General features: G+C 34.1%; 2 protein-coding genes across 5 annotated transcripts in view; both read left to right on the forward strand.

Annotated features, from left to right (window-relative positions):
• Window positions 1-23770, forward strand: part of LOC134720575 (serine/threonine-protein phosphatase 6 regulatory ankyrin repeat subunit B-like) — a 34833-nt gene that overhangs the window by 5210 nt on the left and 5853 nt on the right. For 2 of the 4 annotated variants that reach the window (XM_063582902.1, XM_063582904.1), the window contains exons 2-6: window positions 10264-10413; window positions 11601-11859; window positions 14712-14941; window positions 16029-16299; window positions 17871-17975. In XM_063582902.1, the coding sequence (XP_063438972.1) occupies window positions 10288-10413; window positions 11601-11859; window positions 14712-14941; window positions 16029-16299; window positions 17871-17975 (991 nt within the window). In that variant the 5' untranslated portion in view covers window positions 10264-10287. Of the gene's footprint in view, window positions 1-7718; window positions 7835-10263; window positions 10414-11600; window positions 11860-14711; window positions 14942-16028; window positions 16300-17870; window positions 17976-23770 lie in introns of those variants that run through there. The other 2 variants (XM_063582903.1, XM_063582905.1) reach the window with 2 other exon arrangements.
• LOC134722258 (uncharacterized protein K02A2.6-like) lies at window positions 4087-6819 on the forward strand. Its single transcript, XM_063585867.1, has one exon. The coding sequence runs from the start codon at window positions 4087-4089 to the stop codon at window positions 6817-6819; it is 2733 nt and encodes a 910-aa protein (XP_063441937.1).

Here is a 23770-nt window from a genome sequence, read left to right on the forward strand (position 1 = left end):
AATAATAAATACTGAGGGAGAAATTTTAGATACCTGGGCTTCATATTATGAAAAGCTAGCTACCCCGGTCGATAACCCGGACTTTGATGATACATATAAACTTATTGTGGAACAGGACATATCAGCCTTGACCGATACTTATACTAATAATAGAGAAACTCTGGCCCCAGTCTCAGAAAAGGAGGTGGTACAAATTATTAATTCACTTAAGAATGGAAAGGCACCTGATGCCTCTAGAGTAACCTGTGAACATTTAAAATTTGGTGGAAAAACTCTCTCTTATGTTTTAACATCTATTATAACATTCTCATTTTCAAATCATATTATTCCAACTGTATTTAAAAATGGACTTGCTTGTCCTGTTTTCAAGAAAAAGGGGAAACCGAAAGAGGATCCTGGTTCCTACAGGAAAATTACTATTACTAATCCCGTTGGGAAATTAACAGAAAAATTACATCTTGTCAGGAATAAGGACAATATTTCTAATATACAAAGTCCGTTACAGAAAGGCTTTACTCAAGGTGAAATACCGCTTGTTGCTGCGCTTATTCTTACTGAATTACATACTGAGGCTAAAGAGAATGGGAATCCACTAATTATTGCACTCACTGATGCTAAAAGTGCTTTTGATGTAGTTTGGCATGATGGTCTTCTTCGTGAAATGAATAAAGCTGGACTTTGTGGTGACAATTGGCTTCTCTTTAAGGACTGGTATAATGGGCTGAACTCTAATATTAAATGGCAAGGACAAACGTCAAGAACATTCCTGGAATCTCAAGGTGTCCGACAGGGTGGTGTCTGGTCCCCAACCGCTTATAAGATTTTCATAAACTCTCTTCTCACTACACTCGAAACCTATCGTTTAGGTTCTCATATTGGCTCAATCTACGTAGGAGTCCCGACAGTCGCAGATGATGTCACCTTAGTTTCAAACTGTCCATACGAAATACAGTCTATGTTAGATTTACAAACTTTTCATGCTAATAAATTTCGTTATCTTATTAGTAGTCAAAAATCATGTGTATTAAACTATAGATGTGCTGACTCTTTCGACTGGTCTATTAACGGTGAAATTTTGGATACTCCTGAAAACGCAGTTCATCTCGGTATTAAACGTGATAAACTTTCCCGTTTAGGCACTAAAGAAGTTGTCCCTGGTCGCATTCAACTAGCCAGACAGACTGTCTACTCACTGATGGGTGCTGGACTTTATGGACTAAATGGAGTCAACCCTAAGGTTTCACTTCATCTTATCCGCTGCTACGTGATTCCTAGGCTTTTATATGGACTTGAGGTCATACTGCTTTCAAAAACAGACATTAGTAATATTACAATATATTTTGTGAAACTTTTAAAACGTATTCAACATTTACCGGACCGTACAGCAAATGCTGCTGTTCTACTATTAATTGGACAAATTCCTATTGAAGCAGAAATCCATAAAAGAATCCTTGGTATTTTTAGAAACATTATTGATAATGATAACTCTGTCGAACGTGACTTAGCATTCCGTCAACTTGCAATGAAAACCGAGTCATCAAACAGCTGGTTTCGTAAAGTAGTTACAATTACAGAATTATATGATCTGCCGTCACCTCATGATCTACTTGTCAACCCTCCTTCAAAGTCAAAATGGAAAAAACTGGTTAACTCCTTAGTAAACTATTATTGGATAACTAAACTAAAATCTGAAGCGTCAGAAAAATCATCTTTAAACCTTTTAAACTATACTGATGCTGAATTTGGAAGCATTCATTCTATTTGGAATACTTGTGGATCTGAACCTTACTCTACCTTACGTGCCTGTATCAAATCTAAGTTAGCATGTAACACTTATACACTACAATGTGATAAGTCTAAATTTAGTAAACGACAAATTAGTGCAATCTGTCCGCTATGTGGAACTGAGGATGAGAATCGGTTACATTTTATCTTGAGATGCAGTAGTTTAGATAATGTGAGAAACAGTTTTATACAGAGTCTAAAAACTTTTATTAAAGATGTTGTAACTACTAAACTTTATGATGAACTATTTAGTTCCGAAATCAACACTTTACAGTTAATTATCGACTGCAGTGTATTTCATTTTCTGTCCAGAGGCGATGTTTTTAAAGTGGAATGTATTACTAGAGGACTATGTTTTAAGTTACATCAGGTGCGATCGAATTTATTGAGGTAGTACTAATAAATCAATATCAAACAGCTTAATGAATAAGTGTGCAAATGTGACAATTGATAATTTGAAATGGAGCAATGAACTTTTTAGAGTCCAATGACTTGCGCTCCAGTTTCGGTCATGTATATATTCATGGGATGTATTCATTCTCGTGTGTAAATAGAGGTGGTGGTTAATGTGTATAAACAATCAATACTAGTGCATTGGATTAACTGATAATATATATACGTATGATATTCACACTGAAAAGTGGGTCGTCTGATATAGGCGGAACAGTACAGACTAAAGTAAGTAAGTAATTAATAGATTGATGACGTAGCATGCGCACACACTCTCTTGTGATCATGTAGCTAATTAAATATGTAGACTGAAACTGCCTTTGTGTTCATCGCCTCACACCATTCCGAAACATGGTGTCAGATGTGGGATTCGAACCCACGCCCACATAAGTGCTCATGGTGTCAGATGTGCTAAAAGAAGCGAAGTAACGAGAAAAGACAATAGTCCGACGTCTGGACAGAACTAAATAAATCAGGGAGTACATATATATCCAAAACACTGCCCATCGCAATTGACCTCGTTCGTTTCCTTTGTCTATAAAACGTAAACAATGGAGAAACTGAGAGCCCCAGAAAGATTTAACTTAGACGCTCATGATCTTGCCGATGCATGGAAGAAATGGAAGGAAGAGTTAAATCTATATATCGATTTGGTAATGGACAGCGAGGATGAGCAAGCAAAGGTTAAACTATTTCAATATTTAGTCGGTACGAGAGGCCGTGAGATCTACCTTACAATGGCATTCGAACAAGAACCACAAAATAGGACACTAGCAATGGTCCTACAGGCGTTTGATGGGTATTGCAATCCAAAACGAAACGAAACTGTAGAAAGATACCGATTTAATATGAGAAACCAGAATAAAGAGGAGACATTTGAAAAGTATGTCACCGAGTTGAAAATATTAGCAACAACTTGCAACTATGGAGCGCTGCAAGAGTCATTAATAAGAGACAAAATTATCTGTGGTATTCAAGATTCACACTTAAGAGAAAGATTATTAAGAGTTATAGACTTAGACCTACCGAAATGTTTACAAATTTCAAGAGCAGCAGAACTGTCTAAAGAGAGAATAAAAACATTAGAAAACCCAACTTTTTCAGACTTAGAAGTACATGGTGTCAAACATAAACAAAGAAATCCTAATTATCAACAGCAAAAGCAATATACACATAAAACTAAACCGTCTTATGCACAAAACTCTTCTGCTTGTAAATATTGCGGAAGAAAACACGAATTTAACAAGTCAAAATGTCCCGCTGTTGGGAAGGAGTGTAGGAAATGTGGTAAAGCAAATCATTTCGAAAGCATGTGCAAATCAGAACAAAAATCAAGGCAAAGACGTCACCTAGGACACATAGTTCGAGTAATCTCTGAAGAGTCTGAAGAAAGTAATGATTATTTTGAAATAAATACAGTAGCACTCACCAATGTAAACTCTGTTAAAGAAAAGCACAGTAGGCACATATATGCATCTATGAAAATAATAGGCAAGAATGAGAAAAGCAACTTAACAAGATTTCAATTAGACAGTGGAGCAACATGCAATATAATCACTGCAAGAACATTGAAAGAGCTTGATATTAACCAATTACAGAAAACAAGTCAAATACTGACAATGTACAACAATACCACAATAAAACCGATAGGAACATGCATTCTAAAATTGGTGAATCCAAAGAACAATGATAAGTTCAAGGCAGAATTTGTAGTAGTAAAAAAATGGCACTTTGACTCCGTTGTTAGGTAGCAAAGCAGTGCAAGCTATGAATTTGGTAACTGTAAATTATGAAAACATTAAAGCAGTGAGACAGGGTGCACTTTTTAAACCCCTTTCAAAAGAAACCGTTATGAAGGAATATGCAGACATATTTGAAGGGACTGGTAAATTGCAAGGAAAATATCATTTAGAATTGGACAATACTGCAAATCCTGTAGTACATCCGCCAAGAAAAGTACCTGTCGCTATTAAAGAGAAGCTTAAATCCGAATTGGATAGACTGACAAAGTTAGAAATTATAAAACCAGTTTCAACGCCAACTCCGTGGGTTTCAAGTTTGGTTACTGTCGTAAAACCAGACAAACTTCGGATATGCATTGATCCGAAGCATTTGAACCAGCAGTTGAAAAGAAGTCATTATCCGCTACCAACTCTCGATGATTTACTACCAGAACTGAGTAGAGCGAAGGTTTTTAGTGTCGTTGATGCTAAGAATGGATTTTGGCACGTAGAATTGGACGAAGAAAGCTCGTTGTTGACAACATTCAACACACCGTTCGGACGCTACAGATGGTTGCGAATGCCGTTCGGTTTATCTTCTGCACCAGAAGAATATCAAAGAAGGCAAGACCAAACAGTTGAAGGTTTGCCAGGTGTACGAAGCATAGTAGATGATATTCTTATCTATGGCGAAGGCGATACAGAAGAAGAAGCCATTGATGACCACGATAGGAAATTTCGGGCTTTAATGGAACGTTGTCGGGAAAGAAACTCAAAACTTAACAAAGAAAAGTTTAAGTTAAAATTGAAGGAAGTTCGATTTATAGGACATTTAGTAACCAGCGAAGGTTTGAAGCCGGATCCAGAAAATATTCGAGCCGTAATTGATATGCCGAAACCGACAGATGTTTCCGGAGTAAGAAGAATTCTTGGAATTGTAACATATCTAAGTAAGTTCTTACCAAAACTTACCGACATTTGCGAGCCACTTCGAAAGCTAACTTTGAAGGACTCCGAATTTTGTTGGATTGAAAATCATGATAAAGCACTTGAAGAAATCAAAAGGCTAGTGACTGCTGAGCCAGTTTTAAAATATTATGATCCTAAACTACAGCTAAAAGTTCAAAGCGATTCTTCACAAACTGGACTTGGTGCTGCAGTTATGCAAGAAGACAGACCAGTTGCATATGCGAGTAGAGCTCTCACTGATACCGAAACAAGGTATGCTCAGATAGAGAAGGAACTATTATCAGTCATTTTCGGACTTGAAAAATTTCACTCGTATACATATGGTAGAACAGTAAATGTAATATCTGATCATAAACCTCTCGAATCAATCATGAAAAAGCCACTTCATGTTGCACCAAAGCGTTTACAACGTATGCTTTTACGTTTACAAAAGTACGACAAAATCCTGCAATACAGACCAGGAAAGGAGATGTACTTAGCCGATACTTTAAGTAGAGCGTACTTAAAAGAGACTTCAGATTCAAGTAACACAACAGACGAAATCGAAAGTATCAACATGATAGATGAGTTGCCGATATCTGAAGAGCGAATTTCTGAACTTCAAGAACATACTAGGAAGGATCAACAAATGCAAGAACTGAAAGAAGTTATTCAGGAAGGATGGCCGAGTAACAAATGGAATGTACCATCGAATGTATCAATATATTTCGACATTCGAGATGAACTGACATTACAAAATGGTCTATTATTCAAAGGAGAGAGAGTTATTATTCCTAAATCTCTAAGAACTGTTATGATTAAAAAGATTCATTCATCACATATAGGAATAGAAGGTTGCTTACGTAGAGCACGTGAAAGTCTTTATTGGCCGGGAATGAACGCCGAAGTAAAAGATTATATACAGAGATGCGAAACATGTCGAACATTCGAACGTAAACAACAGAAAGAGACACTTATATCACACGAAATACCAAGTCGTCCATGGTCAAAAGTAGGAATCGATCTAATGACATTTCAAAGTAAGAACTATCTAGTGACAATAGATTATTATTCTAACTACTGGGAAGTCGATTATCTTGAAGATACTCTTGCGCTAACAGTAATCAGAAAACTCAGAGCTCAGTTTGCAAGGCACGGTATACCCGATGTGTGTTTTACAGACAACGGTCCACAATTTGACTGTGGAGAGTTTAGAAAATTTAGCAGACTTTGGGAATTTAAACATGACACTTCTTCTCCATTGTATGCTCAAAGCAATGGAAAAGTGGAACAAACAGTACAAACAGTAAAAAGGTTAATGAAGAAATCAAAATTTGACAAAAAGGATCCATATTTAGCATTTCTCGATTTTAGAAATACACCAACCGAGGGTTTTGACAATAGTCCAGCTGAAAAACTTATGAACAGAAAGACTAGAACACTTTTACCAACGAAAGAAAGTCTTCTGAAACCGAAAGTGATTACTCCGAATAAAGTACAAACAGAATTAACAAAACAAAAACAGAAGCAACAATTCTATTACAATCAAGGAACAAAAGATTTACCGATGTTAAAGAATGGAGATACCGTAAGAATACAACCGTCAAACTTCAACAAAGAGTGGAAGAAAGGAACTATCAAACAACAGGTCAACATCAGATCGTACGAAGTTGATGTTGGAACGCGAACCATACGTAGAAATCGTCGTCAACTTAAACACACACTAGAAGAAGATAACAATGAACCTATAGAAATTGAAAGAGACAATTCCGACTTTGAACATGGAGAAATAAACAATCAAGACAATCTTGAAAATGCGACAGAAATCGAAAATGCGAAAGAAACACCGATTATGACACGATCAGGAAGAGTTGTAAAACCACCAGCACGATTTAAGGATTTTGTGTGTGATTAGATCACAAGTGCGCGCAGGGCATAATAATCCCTGAAGTGATCTCGTGTAAATTATGTAACATAATTATATACCCGTCTATTAGAGAAGTAGTGTTTTCAAATAATCGCTAGGATATGTTTTATGTATGCAAAACAATCATTATGACAATATCTTTGACTTTAACTTCGCATTTATACATTAAATTTTCTAAGTGTTGAATATGATTTTATTTGGTAAAACAAATTTTATGTATGACTTTAATTGGTAAAATAACTTTTATGTAATTATTTTTATTTAAAGAAGAAGGGATGTGACAATAGACCACTTTCGAGTTCATCCGTCACCGGCAAAAACTCGTCAATTATGCACGCCTTTATGACGTCATTTACCAGATAGAGGGGCTCGCCTGTATCCCTGCACTATTTACGTTCATCAAGCGTCTTAGTGATCGTCTTTGTGCAGGATAAACTAGAAATAATTGTTGCTCTGTAGGTACTTACTGACAATTCCCTAATGACAGCAGTGTTGATTGTCAATTTTGAGAATTCATTTTGCCGAATAATTCGTACAATATAGAATTATAGTTTTCCAACCACTCGCTCAACATTGGAAGGAAGTGACGACGCCCCTAAACGCACAAATGACGGTGATAAAGGCGCGTATAATTGACGAGTTTTTTCAGGTGACGGATGAACTCGAAAGTGGTCTATACTATTAATATTTCAATATCAGAACTCAGTCAGAATTAATTTAGATATACCTGCACAACCAAAATGTATTAATAGATTGCTGACGTAGCATGCGCACACACTCTCTTGTGATCATGTAGCTAATTAAATATGTAGACTGAAACTGCCTTTGTGTTCATCGCCTCACACCATTCGAAACAACATACATACAGCTGTTGTGCACCAGTGAGTCACGATAAATCTTTATCTTATACGAAGTTTACATTATTCATGTTGTTATATGAAGCTTTTAGGATATAACGTTTACACTTCTGCTTACCAAAATGTTTAGGCTAACAACCAGCAAGGTAAATAACGTAAATTCAAATGTCGGCAATGAGAATGATACGATAAACTAAATTTTATAAATAGATCTGTAGTCGATACATTCACACTTAGTCCAGACTACACTCTCTGTTATTTATTCGGTAACAGTAAAAGTTGTAACCTCAGTTTGTAACCTGTTACAGTCTTGACCACATGTTGTATCCTTTAGACATGCCTATATAAGTCATATCGATCTCCAAGTATACATTGCCTTAGCCGTTATGTGCAACCGTTTCTGAATTTTTTTTTGTTTCCCAACTTATTCGGTATTCAAGAGCCTGTAACTGCTACTCAGACTTTGTTAAACTGTCACTTTAACGTCAACAGTGTTGTGTCTGAGCGGATAGTTGGCGGACCAGGGATATGTACAAGATCGTCTGCTAAAAACAATTCATCGAAAGATTCCTGGAATTCGTTGATAGATATGTCGTTTAAAGTTGGCAAATCATGTACGATGATCTTTAAGGAATGACTGTAATATTTTTTCTGTCTATGAAGAAAAAACATAAAAAATGTGGTGCACACTGAATAACGCGCGTAGCGGGTTATTCAACAGTGTGCACCAGATTTTTATGTTATTTCGAATAGACAGAAAAAATATTACAGTCATTCCTTAAAGATCATCGTACATGATTTGCCAACTTTAATTTACTTTAACATTTCTTATAATTTAATTCTAAATTCCATTTTAAACCGTAGAAAACCATGAAAAAACGTTGATGAGGTCACGGTCACATGACTAAATTATGTCTATGGGTTCATAACAAAATAACGTCAGCCAATCAGAAGACGTGTTACATCCAAAATTAAATTATTGACGTATAGATTCTGTGTACTGGTACTGCACTATTTATAATCTTGATAACGTCTTTAAGTTTTCTTTTATATGTCGTTGTAACTTTTTACTTTTACTGCTTAGTCGATTTTTAGTAATTTTGATTTGACTTTGCTCGATACTTATACATGCCGTTATCGTGTTGTTGTGCTACGGTTTTTTTTGTTTTCTTGTCTTTCGTTTTTACTAATGTGCTTTGTCATTCACTGTTAAGAACTGCACATGAGGTGTTCCCGCTACCGCTCTCTATGTACACGACGTCACCGTTGTTGTGACGTTATCTATTCAGAGTTCAAAACAAGTATCATTGTAAGCAGACGTTCTTATTTCCTAATTAGATATAGGAAGATGCGGTGTGAGTGTCAATGAGACAACTCTCCATCCAAATAACGTTAACAATTTAAAAAAAAAAGTAAACCATGATAGGTCAATGTACGGCTTTCAACACGGAGCCTTGGAACACACACGTTTTCGCCTTTTCGTGATATACATGTTATTTTACAGCCAAAATCTGCCATGAAGTACTTTTTAAGAGAAAGTGCATTTTATACTCGTAATAAGTGTTTATAATGTTGTTTGTTTTCTTTTGTATAAGTGTTTTAATAGTATGGTGTTTTATGCTAAAATATATTGATATATATGTAATAGATGTAATATAAATGTATTTTAATCTGTGTTTTAACAGTCTCTCATAACTCGTTTTAGAGGGGCTCTTTTATAGATTGTTAATATTATATTGTGTTGTATATCAAATGTTTTAAAGAGGCGAGACTCTAATAAGTTATTTGTTTATAGATATAGGAAGATGTGGTGTGAGTGCCAATGAGACAACTCTCCATCCAAGTAACAATTTAAAAAGTAAACCATTATAGGTTAAAGTACGTTTGTTTGTTTGTTTGTTTTTGTTATTATAACATTACATTTCGAATATAATTGGAGACAAGACTAAAAAAATATAAGTCATTCAAATGATTGTCATATACATTTCATATCTGTGACGTACTTTAAATATTTTCATAAATAAGACAATTCCTTAACATTCTTTGTTGACTGAACAAATTTAAAAACAGATTCACTTGTATAAAATACCTTTGTATATACAAATGTGCTTGAAGTGATATTTTTGACATTTTGAAATAAATGAAATTAATCGTTATTTATTATTGTTATGTTGTTTTAAATACACAATATTTCATTTCATGCTCTTTTTGTGAATCTAAAATTTTCAATATTTAAAATAGCTTGTGTGAAAAAAGTGAAAAAAAAATAATACATTGTGCAGATAATTTAAAAAAAAATAAAACTTGGAAAGATTTCGCGAAGCTATCCTAAGACCTGTCATAATATATTAGAATATCTTATGACATGTCTTATGATCATGTTAGGACCACTCCAGACCTCGCCTCAAAACTTTCGTAGGTTGATCTTAGCAAAGCAAGTTCTGTTAATTTAAACAAAAGTGTAACCTGGATTTATGGAAAATTCATGTAAATGTAGTATGTGTTTCCTAATTACTAAACGCATTGATTAATATTTCAAATATAAACAAAATTAGGAAACTCTACACTATTGCAGGAGATTGATTCATTGAGTTAAAGAATGGAAATTACGGAATTATTCATAGCAATAGTAGTGACAGTTGCCGTTATCATAGTTACAACATGCTTATGGTTGAAGGACTCGCAAATGGTCATATGGTTCAGTAGTAAAATTATATATGGATTGGTAAATGTATAATTATATCTTATGAATACAGAAGTATATAGAATCATAGGGTATCTCATTTTGGAACAAAAAGCGTAATTTGCTGACGTTGTGCATATATAGTGCTTGTTAAAGGTGTGTAGTTAGAAGTTATATGTTTTATGAAGGGGATAAATCTTACAATAATGAACACCCGCATTAATGAGTTGTTTAAAAAGGCAAGTTTTGTATAAATTATGTAATAAAAGAGAGAAGGATACCAAAGGGACAGTCAAACTCATAAATCTGAAATAAATATGACAACGCCATGGCTAAAAATGAACAAGACAAACAGACAAACAATAGTACACATGACACAACATAGAAAACTAAAGAATAAACAACACGAACCCCACCAAACACTAGGGGTGATCTAAGGTGCTCCGAAAGGGTAAGCAGATCCTGCTCCACATGTGGCACATAAATAAAGGCAACAGTAGTATACCGCTGTACAAAAACTCATAAATCCCCGTCGTGTTGCTTATGTGATAACAAATTCGGTAAATAGTCTAATTCGGTAGATCACATTCATGAAAGGGAAGGAGATTGTAGTTACGAAGCAAGGAACATATCCGACATCATTTGTGAAACGGTTATTCCATAACGGTCAACCAACTCGTGATGGCATCCGTAACATTTACGAAGGGATGATTTCAACTTTATCATTTGGAACTCTTGGTTAAATAGCTTCCTTGTGAGCAGTAACCCTCTATCAAGAAAATCATGATAGGAAATGCAAGCACGAGAATATCGTATAAAAAAATTGGGAGATATATACCCCGTATGCAGGTGCTGCTGGAATGTTGCTACTTAGAAATGGAAAGTTCACAATTGGAAAGCTGAAATCATCTGTTTTGTCGTAAAATTTTGTTTCCAACCGACCCTCATTGCAATTTCTAGATGTAAGTCAAGATATGAGGCCGGCTTAACTGTATCTGTAGTATCCTTTATCTCTAGTAAAAAGGATGCACATAAACCCGAAAGACCCTGTTATACCAATGAATATATTGTCATTTTTACTTTTTATCAAAACATTAAATAATGGTATCATGTAAGAACGATGCAACTAAAGACAAAAGAAATGAATCGATTGATAATTGTTTTAAACGTACCTTTACGATTAATGAAAACTTTGACATATATGTCAAAAATTTGTTTACATTTTGAAGAGTGAATCATGGAAGACGATTTTCAAACGACTTGGTAACAACACTAGCTCATTGACAGAAGCAGAAGATAACTTTTTGAGGATGTTCAGATTGATGAGTAATGTTGCGCCTAAGGCAGTAAGAGATACATTCGATCAACATTTTCCTCCATCAAATCTTGCATCCAGACTTGCAAAAGATAAACTTTTTATAACTCAGAAATTGTTCTACACCAAAGTTATCAACAGGAAACAGATGGATCTCTTATATCCAGCTTCAGGTAAAAATTACTTATAACCTGGGAATAAGAAAGTTAAAATAGTACATTTAAAAGATGAAATCTCAAAGTTAACCATCAATTGAAATAAGAAATAACACGTTTACCTTATTCGATAGAACTTTCAATAACAATTACCAATTTTTATTTCTAAATATTGAAAGTGGGCTGGCTGAAACTATTAAAAAGCCAACCTTTCTATTATCATGATTATGTCGATCCATTTGTAAACTTAACATACAACATCTGTCGAACGGAGGTTTTGAGTTTGCATTTCAAAATGCAGTTGACCACAGAAAAAAAATTGGTTTAAAATATTTTTTCTTCATAATTAGATTGCTTCATCATTTTTTAAACTTATCTGCTATGGAAAAAATAGCTGCGACGAAAAAAAAAAATTATGATTTTTTTTAAAGCATCAACTCATAGTCAAAGGTACAATTATCGCAATAGAAACATAGGGGGAAAAGAAACAAATATAAATGTTATATTCAATTGGCCATTGACAACAGTAAACGCTGACTTAAAAATATTGTTTTTGAAGAATCATATTTGGAAATAATTCTAAAAGTTCACTTTTAAGGTAAAAAAAAGATATATTAAAAAATACAACAGGGTATTTATAAGTGTTTCCCGTTAACATCAATGATAACTATTTGTAAAATTTATCAGTGACATAGCTAGTGTACTGATTAATGTATTAAAATTGTCCTTCATTCTTGTGTATCAGCCAAATAGTTAAGATCACCTATACCGTTTTAAATTGTAAGTCGTTGTAATTGAGCAAAACACAAAACGTCTCGTCCTTTTTCTTAAAGAAAGATCACCAGAGGGATTCTTGTATCTTGCTGATAAATATTTCGTATCAAATTCACCAATAATACACGATGGTCTTGGAGTATAGATTCTAAGTACTGACATTGTTTAACATATACATTACATGTTATAGTATTTTTGTATTTGTCTTTGTAAGTAATTACAATAAATGATTAGTCTTTTACTCTTATGTGAAACATGGTCATCTGGTCGTCCTTCCCGGTTCTTTGTAATCAAAAGACTTAAGCGGAACAACATTAATTCCGACGAACCCGATTCGTAAAGCTTGGCCAACATTATCATCATTGCGAAAAAAAGGCAACGGTAGTATACCGCTGTTCAAAACGATCGGTTCCCGAATATCAATACTGCTGGAAAATCCATTTATTCTCCCCTTCCTTATGCGCTCCAAATTTTATGCCATATTCAAGTCGTAGAATCTTAGCCATATTATGAGAACTTACTTGTTAGTAATAATTTCAAGTTAGGGTATATATTGAATACTTTACAGCCACATCAGCAACACAAGATTAAAAGTAAGTTATACAACAGTTACTAATCTTTTCCGATGCCCACATCAAAAACATTCATTATTTTGTTGAAAAGAATGCTAAAATTGAGAATGGAAATGGGGAATGTGTCAAAGAGACAACAACCCGACCAAAATAAAAAAAACAAAAAAAAACACAACAGCAGAAGGTCACCAACAGGTCTTCAATGTAGCGAGAAATTCCCGCACCCGGAGGCGTCCTTCAGCTGGCCCCTAAACAAATATATACTAGTTCAGTGATAATGAACGCCATACTAATTTCCAAATTGTACACAAGAAACTAAAATTTAAATAATACAAGACTAACAAAGGCCAGAGGCTCCTGACTTTGGACAGGCGCAAAAATGCGGCGGGGTTAAACATGTTTGTGAGATCTCAACCCTCCCCTATACCTCTAACCAGTGTAGAAAAGTAAATATGTAAATATGTATATGGCATACCTAAGTATTAAAGTTAAAACTAGAATGTTCAATACAACTGCATTTAATGTTGAAAATACAAAATATTGCTGTCAATTATAAAATAAGTGAGCAGTTGTTTTATTTTTTGAAGTATTTGCCATAGGTAGCACTCCAAAGTTATAAAATAAAATAATAAATGAGCCACAAAATGTTTTATCATCTCCTATTCCTGGATTGCTAATACATTAACCTAACTGTTTGTGTTGCACATGTGCATATGTATGTAATCAGTATCTTCCATAGATTTAATTTTCAAAAGTTAAAATGTGAAAATTAATTCCTTTTATGTGTATCCATTGCAACATTCTGCATTTATTTCCCATAAAATATTGCAAAAAGGGGGGTGAACATGTCACATTTCCCCCAAAAATTTGGATCAAACTAGAATTTCAATGCCTTTGAGTGATACCTTTTCAGAAACTGTTTCCCTAAATCTTCCTAATGATCAAATAAAAAATGGGTGTCTTTCACCTCATTTTTTCGTAAAATACAATCACAAAGTTTGTGCGATAAAAAGTTAGAAAAAAACATTACAATAATTGCCGGACCAATGTATGGTAGGGACATGCAAATACGGACTGTCATACAAAGAACAGCCTATATTACATACATTACATAACCTTGGTGTTCATATAAACCCAATACAAAGGCTTTTTAATACTCAGCTATCCAAAAAAGAATTGTATTGCACACTAGCTTTCATATTTGAAAAAATCATATGTTTAAAATGTGAAGACAATATGTTCCACAAGGATGGTCCTAAATAACAAATTCTTTAACATTTCCGGATTTGGTTTTGGAAGTATTTATTTTTCATTGAACATGACTTCTTATTGGATATGGATTTATATCTGATATAATGATATTTGGTATCTGTGATGAGTTTATTTTATAGTCAGATATGAAGGTGCATTCTTTTTGATACATTTAAATATAAACACAATGCGGTATTGGCTTTTCTCATTGTTGAACACCAAACGGTACCTTTTAGTAATTAATTTCTGTGTCGTATATCAATGTTATTTCAGGCAACACTTCTTCGGAAAACTATGACGTGACACTTATGATCTGTCTATTGAGAAATTTAAGTACAATCGTTCCACCCTCCAACGGATATGACCAAATGCCACCAGCGACAGAAATCAGTGACGGGTCTGATTTAGCCAGAATCAAATACTACAGAAATCAAATCGTTCACGCTGAGAAAGATGAAATAGCAAAGCAAGATTTTACTATAGCATGGGCGTGCGTATCTAAGGTAAACATGAGTTGTGAAGTACTTGCGAAGTGAAGTTAGACTTTTCAATGAACATAAGTTAGGCTAGGCAAAATAGTGAACTTAAGCATGTACTGTCTGTATTTATCAGCTGTTTTAAAAGGTAACTTGCTATGAACGTTTAGAAAAAGAAAATGTATGTAAGTCTCTTTTCTTTCAAAGGGTAGTTATAACTAAGAATACGATATGTGTGTTTTCTCATTATCAAAGACCTACAGTGGTTTAAAACTGTTTTTCGACTCTGTTAGATAGTTGCATCATCTGCAATCATACCAAATCTCCTTATTTTACATGCATATGTTTTATAAATTTCTTGGTTATGAGATTATTCAGTCTGATAGTAACTTTTCCAGTTAAGTAACTAATCAAACATTATTTGGGCTTACTCACGGGACGTCATTTGGTACATTGAGAAAACTTAATTTGATAGAATAAATAATGGTGATCAAAGAATGCAAAATGATAATATCTGATAAGGGACCATTAAAGAAATCTTATATATATGATATATGACTGGTCAATAGATAATTTGATGTATTTAATTATGAGGAACTATTTTGGAAGAAGAAAAAGAAAAACTGTCAAAATGAGAAAAACAAGTATAAGACATAACCATTATTTTGACAATCGATATAATATGCGTTGCCGAATCATTTCAGATCAACATGATGCGTTAAACGATCTTTCACGCTCTAAATAATGCTTTACCCAATCTTTCGCGATCAACAAAAACATGCATTGCCTGAATAACTACCAGAAATGCTTCTTTTGTTATATATGCAAAACAAGAAGTTAGAAATAGAGAGACAAAAATACAGCTGTTTTGATTAATCTGCAGAGTTTGAGCACTCCAGTTCGTCATTGAATCCCTTCCAACAAATGCCATTCCTTTGATTCTTATTTCCTGTCAAAATTCCCATTCATTTCATTTCCACAAAAAACTGAGAGAAAAAAATACAAACTTAGGGATTCTCCATTCAAATTTTTCCTCAGAAGTTCGGTATTTTTGTTCTTTTACTTTTTAATATGTGTTTGCATTTTGACGGTAAAAATAAATCTCTTGTTTTAGGCAATAGTAAGACTTGGTGGAATTACATACAAATCCGTGTGTGACGAAGTGAGCCAAATGAATCTAAACAAAGATATCTTAACATTTGTACGTCAAGATTTAACAGAATTCAAAAAGGAAATTGGTTCAGAATTGAAAAAATTGGAAAACCAAACTGATCATATACAGACAAACGTAACAATGCTTAAAGATGATCATGAAAAGTTCAAGGATGCAGTAAAGATTACAACATTAGATCTTTTTACAAAAATATCGGAATATGAATTTCAAGGTAAAAAACAAATGCAAGGCATTACTAATGTTTTATGATGAATTACAACATAGCTCTGATTCAGTATCCTTGTTTGACTTTCATTTTGGCTCTTTTTGCTTTTATCAGCTATTTGTGTTTGGAAGTTTTAATATATTTACCTTAAGCTTCATTGATTTATGTCTCAAATATTCTACACCAGATCAGTATTTCGACAACCAATCTCGAAGAAGGTAATAAAGGAACAAAAGAAACACTTTAGTGCTACAAAAACAAACAACAACACACATAGAAACGAGTTATTTGATAACTACTACCATGTTTCTAACTTGGCACAGGACATTTTAAGAAAAAAATCACATACACACGCAAGACTAATGATATATTAATCCATACAACATGCAAACCGCATAACAACATCTAAAATATCAAAAACAGTGACGTTACTAACATACGATCTCTAACTTTCATCAATTATTATACAATATTCGTCCAAACTTTTTTTCATGACAATGATTGCATGGAAATGCTGTTTTATAATTATAAAACAGGGTACAGCAGTCAACATTGAAGTATCATCATAATCACCATAAAAAAAATATGACAACAAAGATAAAACAAAAAGGAATAAAGACAAAGTACACCATCAAAAAAGAAAAGACAAGAACACAATATATAACACAGCACATTATCACAATGGCGGGATGTAAAAGGAACAATTCTAGCGTTACCAAAAATAGACTAAATAGTTAAAGTAATATCTTACAAAAACCTGTAACTTGGCATTGCATAAGTTCATGTTTTCCCCCGACTGTTTATGACGTCTTCACACTAAATCCACTAGATGTTGGATGTGTACGGATTGATAGTTAAGTCTAAGATGCATGATTTTTTATTACTTGTTAGTGGCTTTGAAGTAGCTTTCATATAATTGCAAGTACTCTCAGATCTGTTCGTATTGTCTTTTTGTTGTCGGGATGTACAAGTACCCGGCCATGTCCATTGTATTTTTGTCTATCTGATGAGTTAAGCCTTTTGCAACTGATTTTTATAGTTCGTTATTATGTTGTACTGTTATACTACTGTCCCAGGTCAGGGGATGATTGCTAACATGTTGAACCCCGCCACATTATTTATGTATGTGCCTGTCCCAAGTCAGGAGCCTGTAATTCAGTGGTTGTCGTTTGTTTATGGGCTACATATTTGGTTATCGTTCATTTATCATTATACGAATACGGCCGTTAGTTTTATCGTTTGAATTGTTTCACATTGTCATTTTGGAGCCTTTTATAGCTGACTATGCGGTATGGGCTTTGCTCATTGTTGAAGGCTGTACCGTGATCTATAGTTGTTAATGTCTGAGTCATTTTGGTCTCTTGTGGATAGTTGTCTCATTGGCAATCATACCACATTTCCTTTTTTATAAACAAAAGAATTACACGTTATTAAAATGATAAACAACGTCATTACCTAGAATATATACTTCAAGACCTTCGTGTGTTATTTGTGAAGTTGCTTCGCCATATCATTATCAGAGTAATGCCGATTACCATTTTTTATTGAAAAATTATAACTCATAATGTTAATTTCAGATGACCACATAGATGAACTGTCGTCAGAGTTTACCAAACAGATACAAGATCTCTCAACAGAAATTAAAGATCGAGCTGCAGATACTATTCCAGTGAATATAAGATGTAAGTTTTCTTTTCATATCCTTTTTTTTCGATAACTTTATACCTAAAATTTAAAGCCAAGGCATGACATATTAAGTCCAGATTTCTTTCAGAATGAGTAACAATTAATTTATTATAAAGAATTAATGTTTTCAAAAAAACTAAAATAACAAAACTACCAGACTCTATAAAAAAGAAGATGTGGTATGATTGCCAATGAGACAACTATCCACAAAAGACCAAAATGACACAAACATTAACAACTATAGGTCACCGTACGGCCTTCAACAATGAGCAAAGCCCATACTGCATAGTCAGCTATAAAAGGCCCCGATAAGACAATGTAAAACAATTCAAACGAGAAAACTTACGGCCTTATTTATGTAAAAATATGAACGAAAAACAAATATGTAACACATAAAAAAACAACAACCACTGAATTACAGGCTCCTGACTTGGGACAGTCACATACATAAATAATGTGGCGGGGTTATCGAGTATTGTAACGATATCGAACAAGTTGAAAAAACGCTATAAATTGGTGACAAGGGAACCTCACCATGTTAAAATTGATAACTAACAAAAAGAAATGACAACTCATCTCTTTATCATAACCTTTGGTTTTAAGCTTCCTGTTAAAGATATAGATATCTAAATTCTAGGAAAGGACAGTGTTAAATAATAATTGTATAATGAAAAAAAAAGAACAATAATACCGAACACCACTGAAAACTTAACACGAAAAGGACTTATCACATGGCTAAATCTAAAGCTCAAACACATCAAACCAATGGAAAACAACTCCATATTCCTCACTTGGTATATCTATTTTCAGTAAGTAGAAAAAGGTGGATTTAACGTGATATAACTAGCTAAACCTCTCACTTTTATGACAGTCGCATATAATTCCATTATGTATATAGTTTGTATTATTCGGTTTATTTCCAGCATGATTAATTGTTTACCTAACCCTAACCCTAACCCTAACCCTAACCTCAATGCTCTTCAACTTTGTATTTGTTTGGCTTTTTAACTATTTTGATCTGAGCGTCACTGATGAGTCTTATGTAGACGAAACGCGCGTCTGGCGTATAAAATTATAATCCTGGTACTTTTGATAACTACTGTATACATATATCATCGTTTATTAGGTCTTTCCACCTTTCTTGTGGAAAGACCTATTGAATTTGTTCTGATTATTAGGTCTTTCCACCTTTCTTGTGGAAAGACCTATTGAATTTGTTCTGATTATTAGGTCTTTCCACCTTTCTTGTGGAAAGACCTATTGAATTTGTTCTGATTATTAGGTCTTTCCACCTTTCTTGTGGAAAGATCTATTGAATTTGTTCTGATTAGGTCTTTCCACCTTTCTTGTGGAAAGACCTATTGAATTCTAATTATTTATTTTTTTCTTCCGCCTAATTTTTTTCTTGCGGTGTAAAAATGTTTCAAAAGATGTCGCTTATTTTTTTGGTGTATGATATCATACAGTCTATACGCTTTTGAAACTGACCCTGTTTAACCGAACACTTTTCTTTGTAAGAGTTATCTCCCCAAACACTGTTTTTCTTGTTATCAGATCTCCTCCGCAACCATAAAAGAAAGCGACAAATTTATTTTTCCAAATTGCTTGTTATATCCTCAGGATGTTACATTTAATTTTCACCGAAGCTTTACGAAGACTCCATATGAGAGTTATTTCCCCTTTTGTATTGAAATAAATGAAATAAATTTGTTACTGGAAAACCATAAGAGATAGAGGCCTAGGGTCTTTTGATTTGAGGTCCTTGGTCCAAAAAAAATAAAATGAGGTCAAGGTCAAAGGTCAAGGTCATGTTCAAAAATATGATTTTGGCTTGTTATCTCTTATTTTCAGAAATCATATAAGATATAGACAAAATATTTTCACAAGATGTGTGTTGTGACATGGCGTAACACATAAATTTTAGTTAAAAGGGTACGTAAACATTTGACGCGACTTTTCTCCATTTTTATATCTTATATTAGTTGTATGGTAATATAACTCATCTATACTATTAAACGAGAAGACCTAATTTGGGGTGTCGCTTCTCTTCCTTCCACAATAAATCAATCATCATGCATCCGTGTTCTTTAGGTAACATGCATTCTCAATTTTATTATAGTCGCATTTGTCATCCATTCTTATGATTATTCAGATTGAGTTATTTTGGGAGAAAACCGACGAAAAAGGAGTCCGGATATGATTCCGTCTTCGGACTGACTTTTAGTCATAGATAAGATTTCCGGTTTGAAAGATTCACAGATACAACCAATCGTATGATAGATAACAAAAATGAAAAATAAATAGACCAATCATAGCGTTCTGCATATCATGGTGTTTAGATCGCAAGAACCACAACTATTATACCTCCTTATAGAGGACAATTATTTTTCGCGTTTATCTACATGTAATCTACGATTATACTACTTTAATATTTAGAGACTCTCTGCATTCTGTCTACTGTTTTCTTTGAAATGTTTACTATTTCAGGGGTCATACCAGTTGTACGTATATCAAAATAAGTAAAACATTTGACACAAGTACAACCAATTGTATGATGGATAACAAAAATGGAAAAAAATTAGCCATTCAGAGTGTTCTTCATATCATGGTGTTAGATCGCAAGAATCACAACTATTGGTATCATACCTCCTTAGAGGGGACAATTATTTTTTCGCGTTTACTACATCTAAACTACGATTATACTACTTTAATATATAGAGACTCTCTGTATTCTGTCCGGGACTTTCTATGTACGTATGTTAGTATAGAAAGTCGGCCCTCATTCTGTCTACAGTACTGTTTTCTTTGAAGATGTGACTATTTAAAGGGTCATACCACTTGCATATATATTGAAATAAATAAAACATGCTCAAACTACCTCGACCAAAAACTTTAACCTGAAGCGGGACAGACACGGAAGGACAGACGAACGAAAGAACGGATGTACAGACTAGAAAACATAATGCCCATAAATGGGGCATACAAATTTATTTTTGAAAGGGGAGATAGTGATTTGGCAAAAATAAAAGTAAGGTAGAGATTAGAAGAATGCGTCGGGATCGGGTGTTTTTAAGCTCGGGATTTGGGGATTAATCCTAACGGGATCCGTGAATATATTTTTCGATTTACTATTTAAAGAGTCATACCACTTGCATATATATTGAAATAAATAAAACATGCTCAACTTCATCTAAAACTACCTCGAACAAAAACTTTAACCTGAAGCGGGACAGACACGGACGGACGAACGAACGAATTGATGTACAGACTAGAAAACATAATGCCCATAAATAGGGCATACAAATTTATTGTTGAAAGGGGAGATAGTGATTTGGCAAAAATAAAAGTAAGGTAGAGATTAGAAGAATGCGTCGAGATCGGGTGTTTTTAAGATCGGGATTTGGGGATTAATCCTAACGGGATCCGTGAATATGTTTTTCGATTTCGGGATTTCGGGATATAAATTTCTTTAAATTCTGCATATTGGGATTTCATGGTTTTAAGCCCGGGATTTCGGAATTAGGACCCCTCCGACCACCCCGGCCTCAAATTAGCCCCAGTCATTTATTCATGATTCATATCTCACCATTGGCATGTTAATAAGGCACTCAAAAGAGAAAAAAAACCCTGATGAATTGCCCTAGAAGCATATTTTATTAGACTAATAATGGTCTATATATAAGCAGTTACATTTATTTCATGTTGGAAACGGTGCAAATTGTTAATTTGATTTGACTTTTACCAAAAGAAGCATTGTAGCGGTCTGAGGCCAGACACACGAAAATAATTTAATTTAAAAGAAAGAAAGGAAACAAATAGCGGACTTTGGAAAAAAGGAGAGAGCTTTTGATACCTTTTATATATGAAATTCAAAAAACAGTCCACAAGCTGTATTTATGCCCGTGATTTCGCGGGTGTGTTCTAGTTAACAATATAAAGTAGAGGCCTGGGGTCTTTTGATTTTAGGTCCTTGGTTGATGACCTTGAAATTGAGCTCAAGGTCATAGACAAAATTCACGTTCTAGATTTTGACCTTTGCCTTTATCTCATATGTATAAATGATAAAGACATGGGACTTTTTGCAATAGGTTGCAGGCAATGTGAACTTGTAAAAGCCAACCGGAAGTGACCTTTGGTTAACCGGAAGTAGCTATTTTTTGTTCTAAATTAATGTTAAAGTATGTAGAACCATATATTTTTGGAATCAGTGTCAATTAAACTATCAAACTATACCGGAAATAGCATCATTTGAACCGGAAGTAAACAATTATCTTCCTTGTCTATATTTTTTTCCATAGAAACAATATATTTTTGGAATAAGCGTTCAACAAGCTGTCATTTGACGCTACAACTGACTTTTGAAACCAAATTTTAATATTTTCATACAAAAAATCCTTACTGGTGGAAAGACCATCAATGGTTCTTTGAACAATTGGTTTTTAATTTATTTATTTTTTCTTCCGCCTAATTGTTTTCTTGCAGTGTAAAAATGTTTCAAAAGATGTCGCTTAGTTTTTTTGTATATGATATCATACAGTCTATACGCTTTTGAAACTGACCCTGTTTAACCGAACACTTTTCTTTGTAAGAGTTATCTCCCCAAACACTGTTTTTCTTGTTATCAGATCTCCTCCGCAACCGTAAAAGAAAGCGACAAATTTAATTTTCCAAATTGCTCGTTATATCCTCAGGATGTTACGTTTCATTTTCACCGAAGCTTTACGAAGACTCCATATGAGAGTTATTTCCACTTTTATATTGAAATAAATGAAATAATAGTTATCAAAAGTATCAGGATTATAATTTTATACGCCAGACGCGAGTTTCGTCTTCATAAGACTCATCAGTGACGCTCAGATCAAAATAGTTAAAAAGCCAAACAAATACAAAGTTGAAGAGCATTGAGGACCCAAAATTCCAAAAAGTTGTGCCAAATACGGCTAAGGTAATCTACTCCTGGGGTAAGAAAATCCTTAGTTTTTCGAAAAATTCAAAGTTTTGTAAACAGAAAATTTATAAAATGACCATATAATTGAAATGCATGTCAACACCGAAGTGCTGACTACTGGGCTGGTAATACCCTCGGGGACGAAACGTCCACCAGCAGTGGCATCGACCCAGTGGTGTAAATAGTTATCAAAAGTACCAGGATTATAATTTAATACACCAGACGCGCGTTTCGTCTTCATAAGACTCATCAGTGACGCTCAGATCAAAATAGTTAAAAAGCCAAACAAATACAAAGCTGAAGAGCATTGAGGACCCAAAATTCCAAAAAGTTGTGCCAAATACGGCTAAGGTAATCTACTCCTGGGGTAAGAAAATCCTTAGTTTTTCGAAAAATTCTAAGTTTTGTAAACAGAAAATTTATAAAATGACCATATAATTGATATGCATGTCAACACCGAAGTGCTGACTACTGGGCTGGTGATACCCTCGGGGACGAAACGTCCACCAGCAGTGGCATCGACCCAGTGGTGTAAATAGTTATCAAAAGTACCAGGATTATAATTTAATACACCAGACGCGCGTTTCGTCTTCATAAGACTCATCAGTGACGCTCAGATCAAAATAGTTAAAAAGCCAAACAAATACAAAGTTGAAGAGCATTGAGGACCCAAAATTCAAAAAAGTTGTGCCAAATACGGCTAAGGTAATCTACTCCTGGGGTAAGAAAATCCTTAGTTTTTCGAAAAATTCTAAGTTTTGTAAACAGAAAATTTATAAAATGACCATATAATTGATATGCATGTCAACACCGAAGTGCTGACTACTGGGCTGGTGATACCCT

The sequence above is a fragment of the Mytilus trossulus genome, chromosome 6 (genome assembly GCF_036588685.1).
Source record: "Mytilus trossulus isolate FHL-02 chromosome 6, PNRI_Mtr1.1.1.hap1, whole genome shotgun sequence".
NCBI lineage: Eukaryota > Metazoa > Mollusca > Bivalvia > Mytilida > Mytilidae > Mytilus > Mytilus trossulus.

Excerpts from the sequence above, each read along its gene's own strand:
- LOC134722258 (XM_063585867.1), top strand. The coding sequence starts at position 4,087 with ATGAAGGAATATGCAGACATATTTGAAGGGACTGGTAAATTGCAAGGA.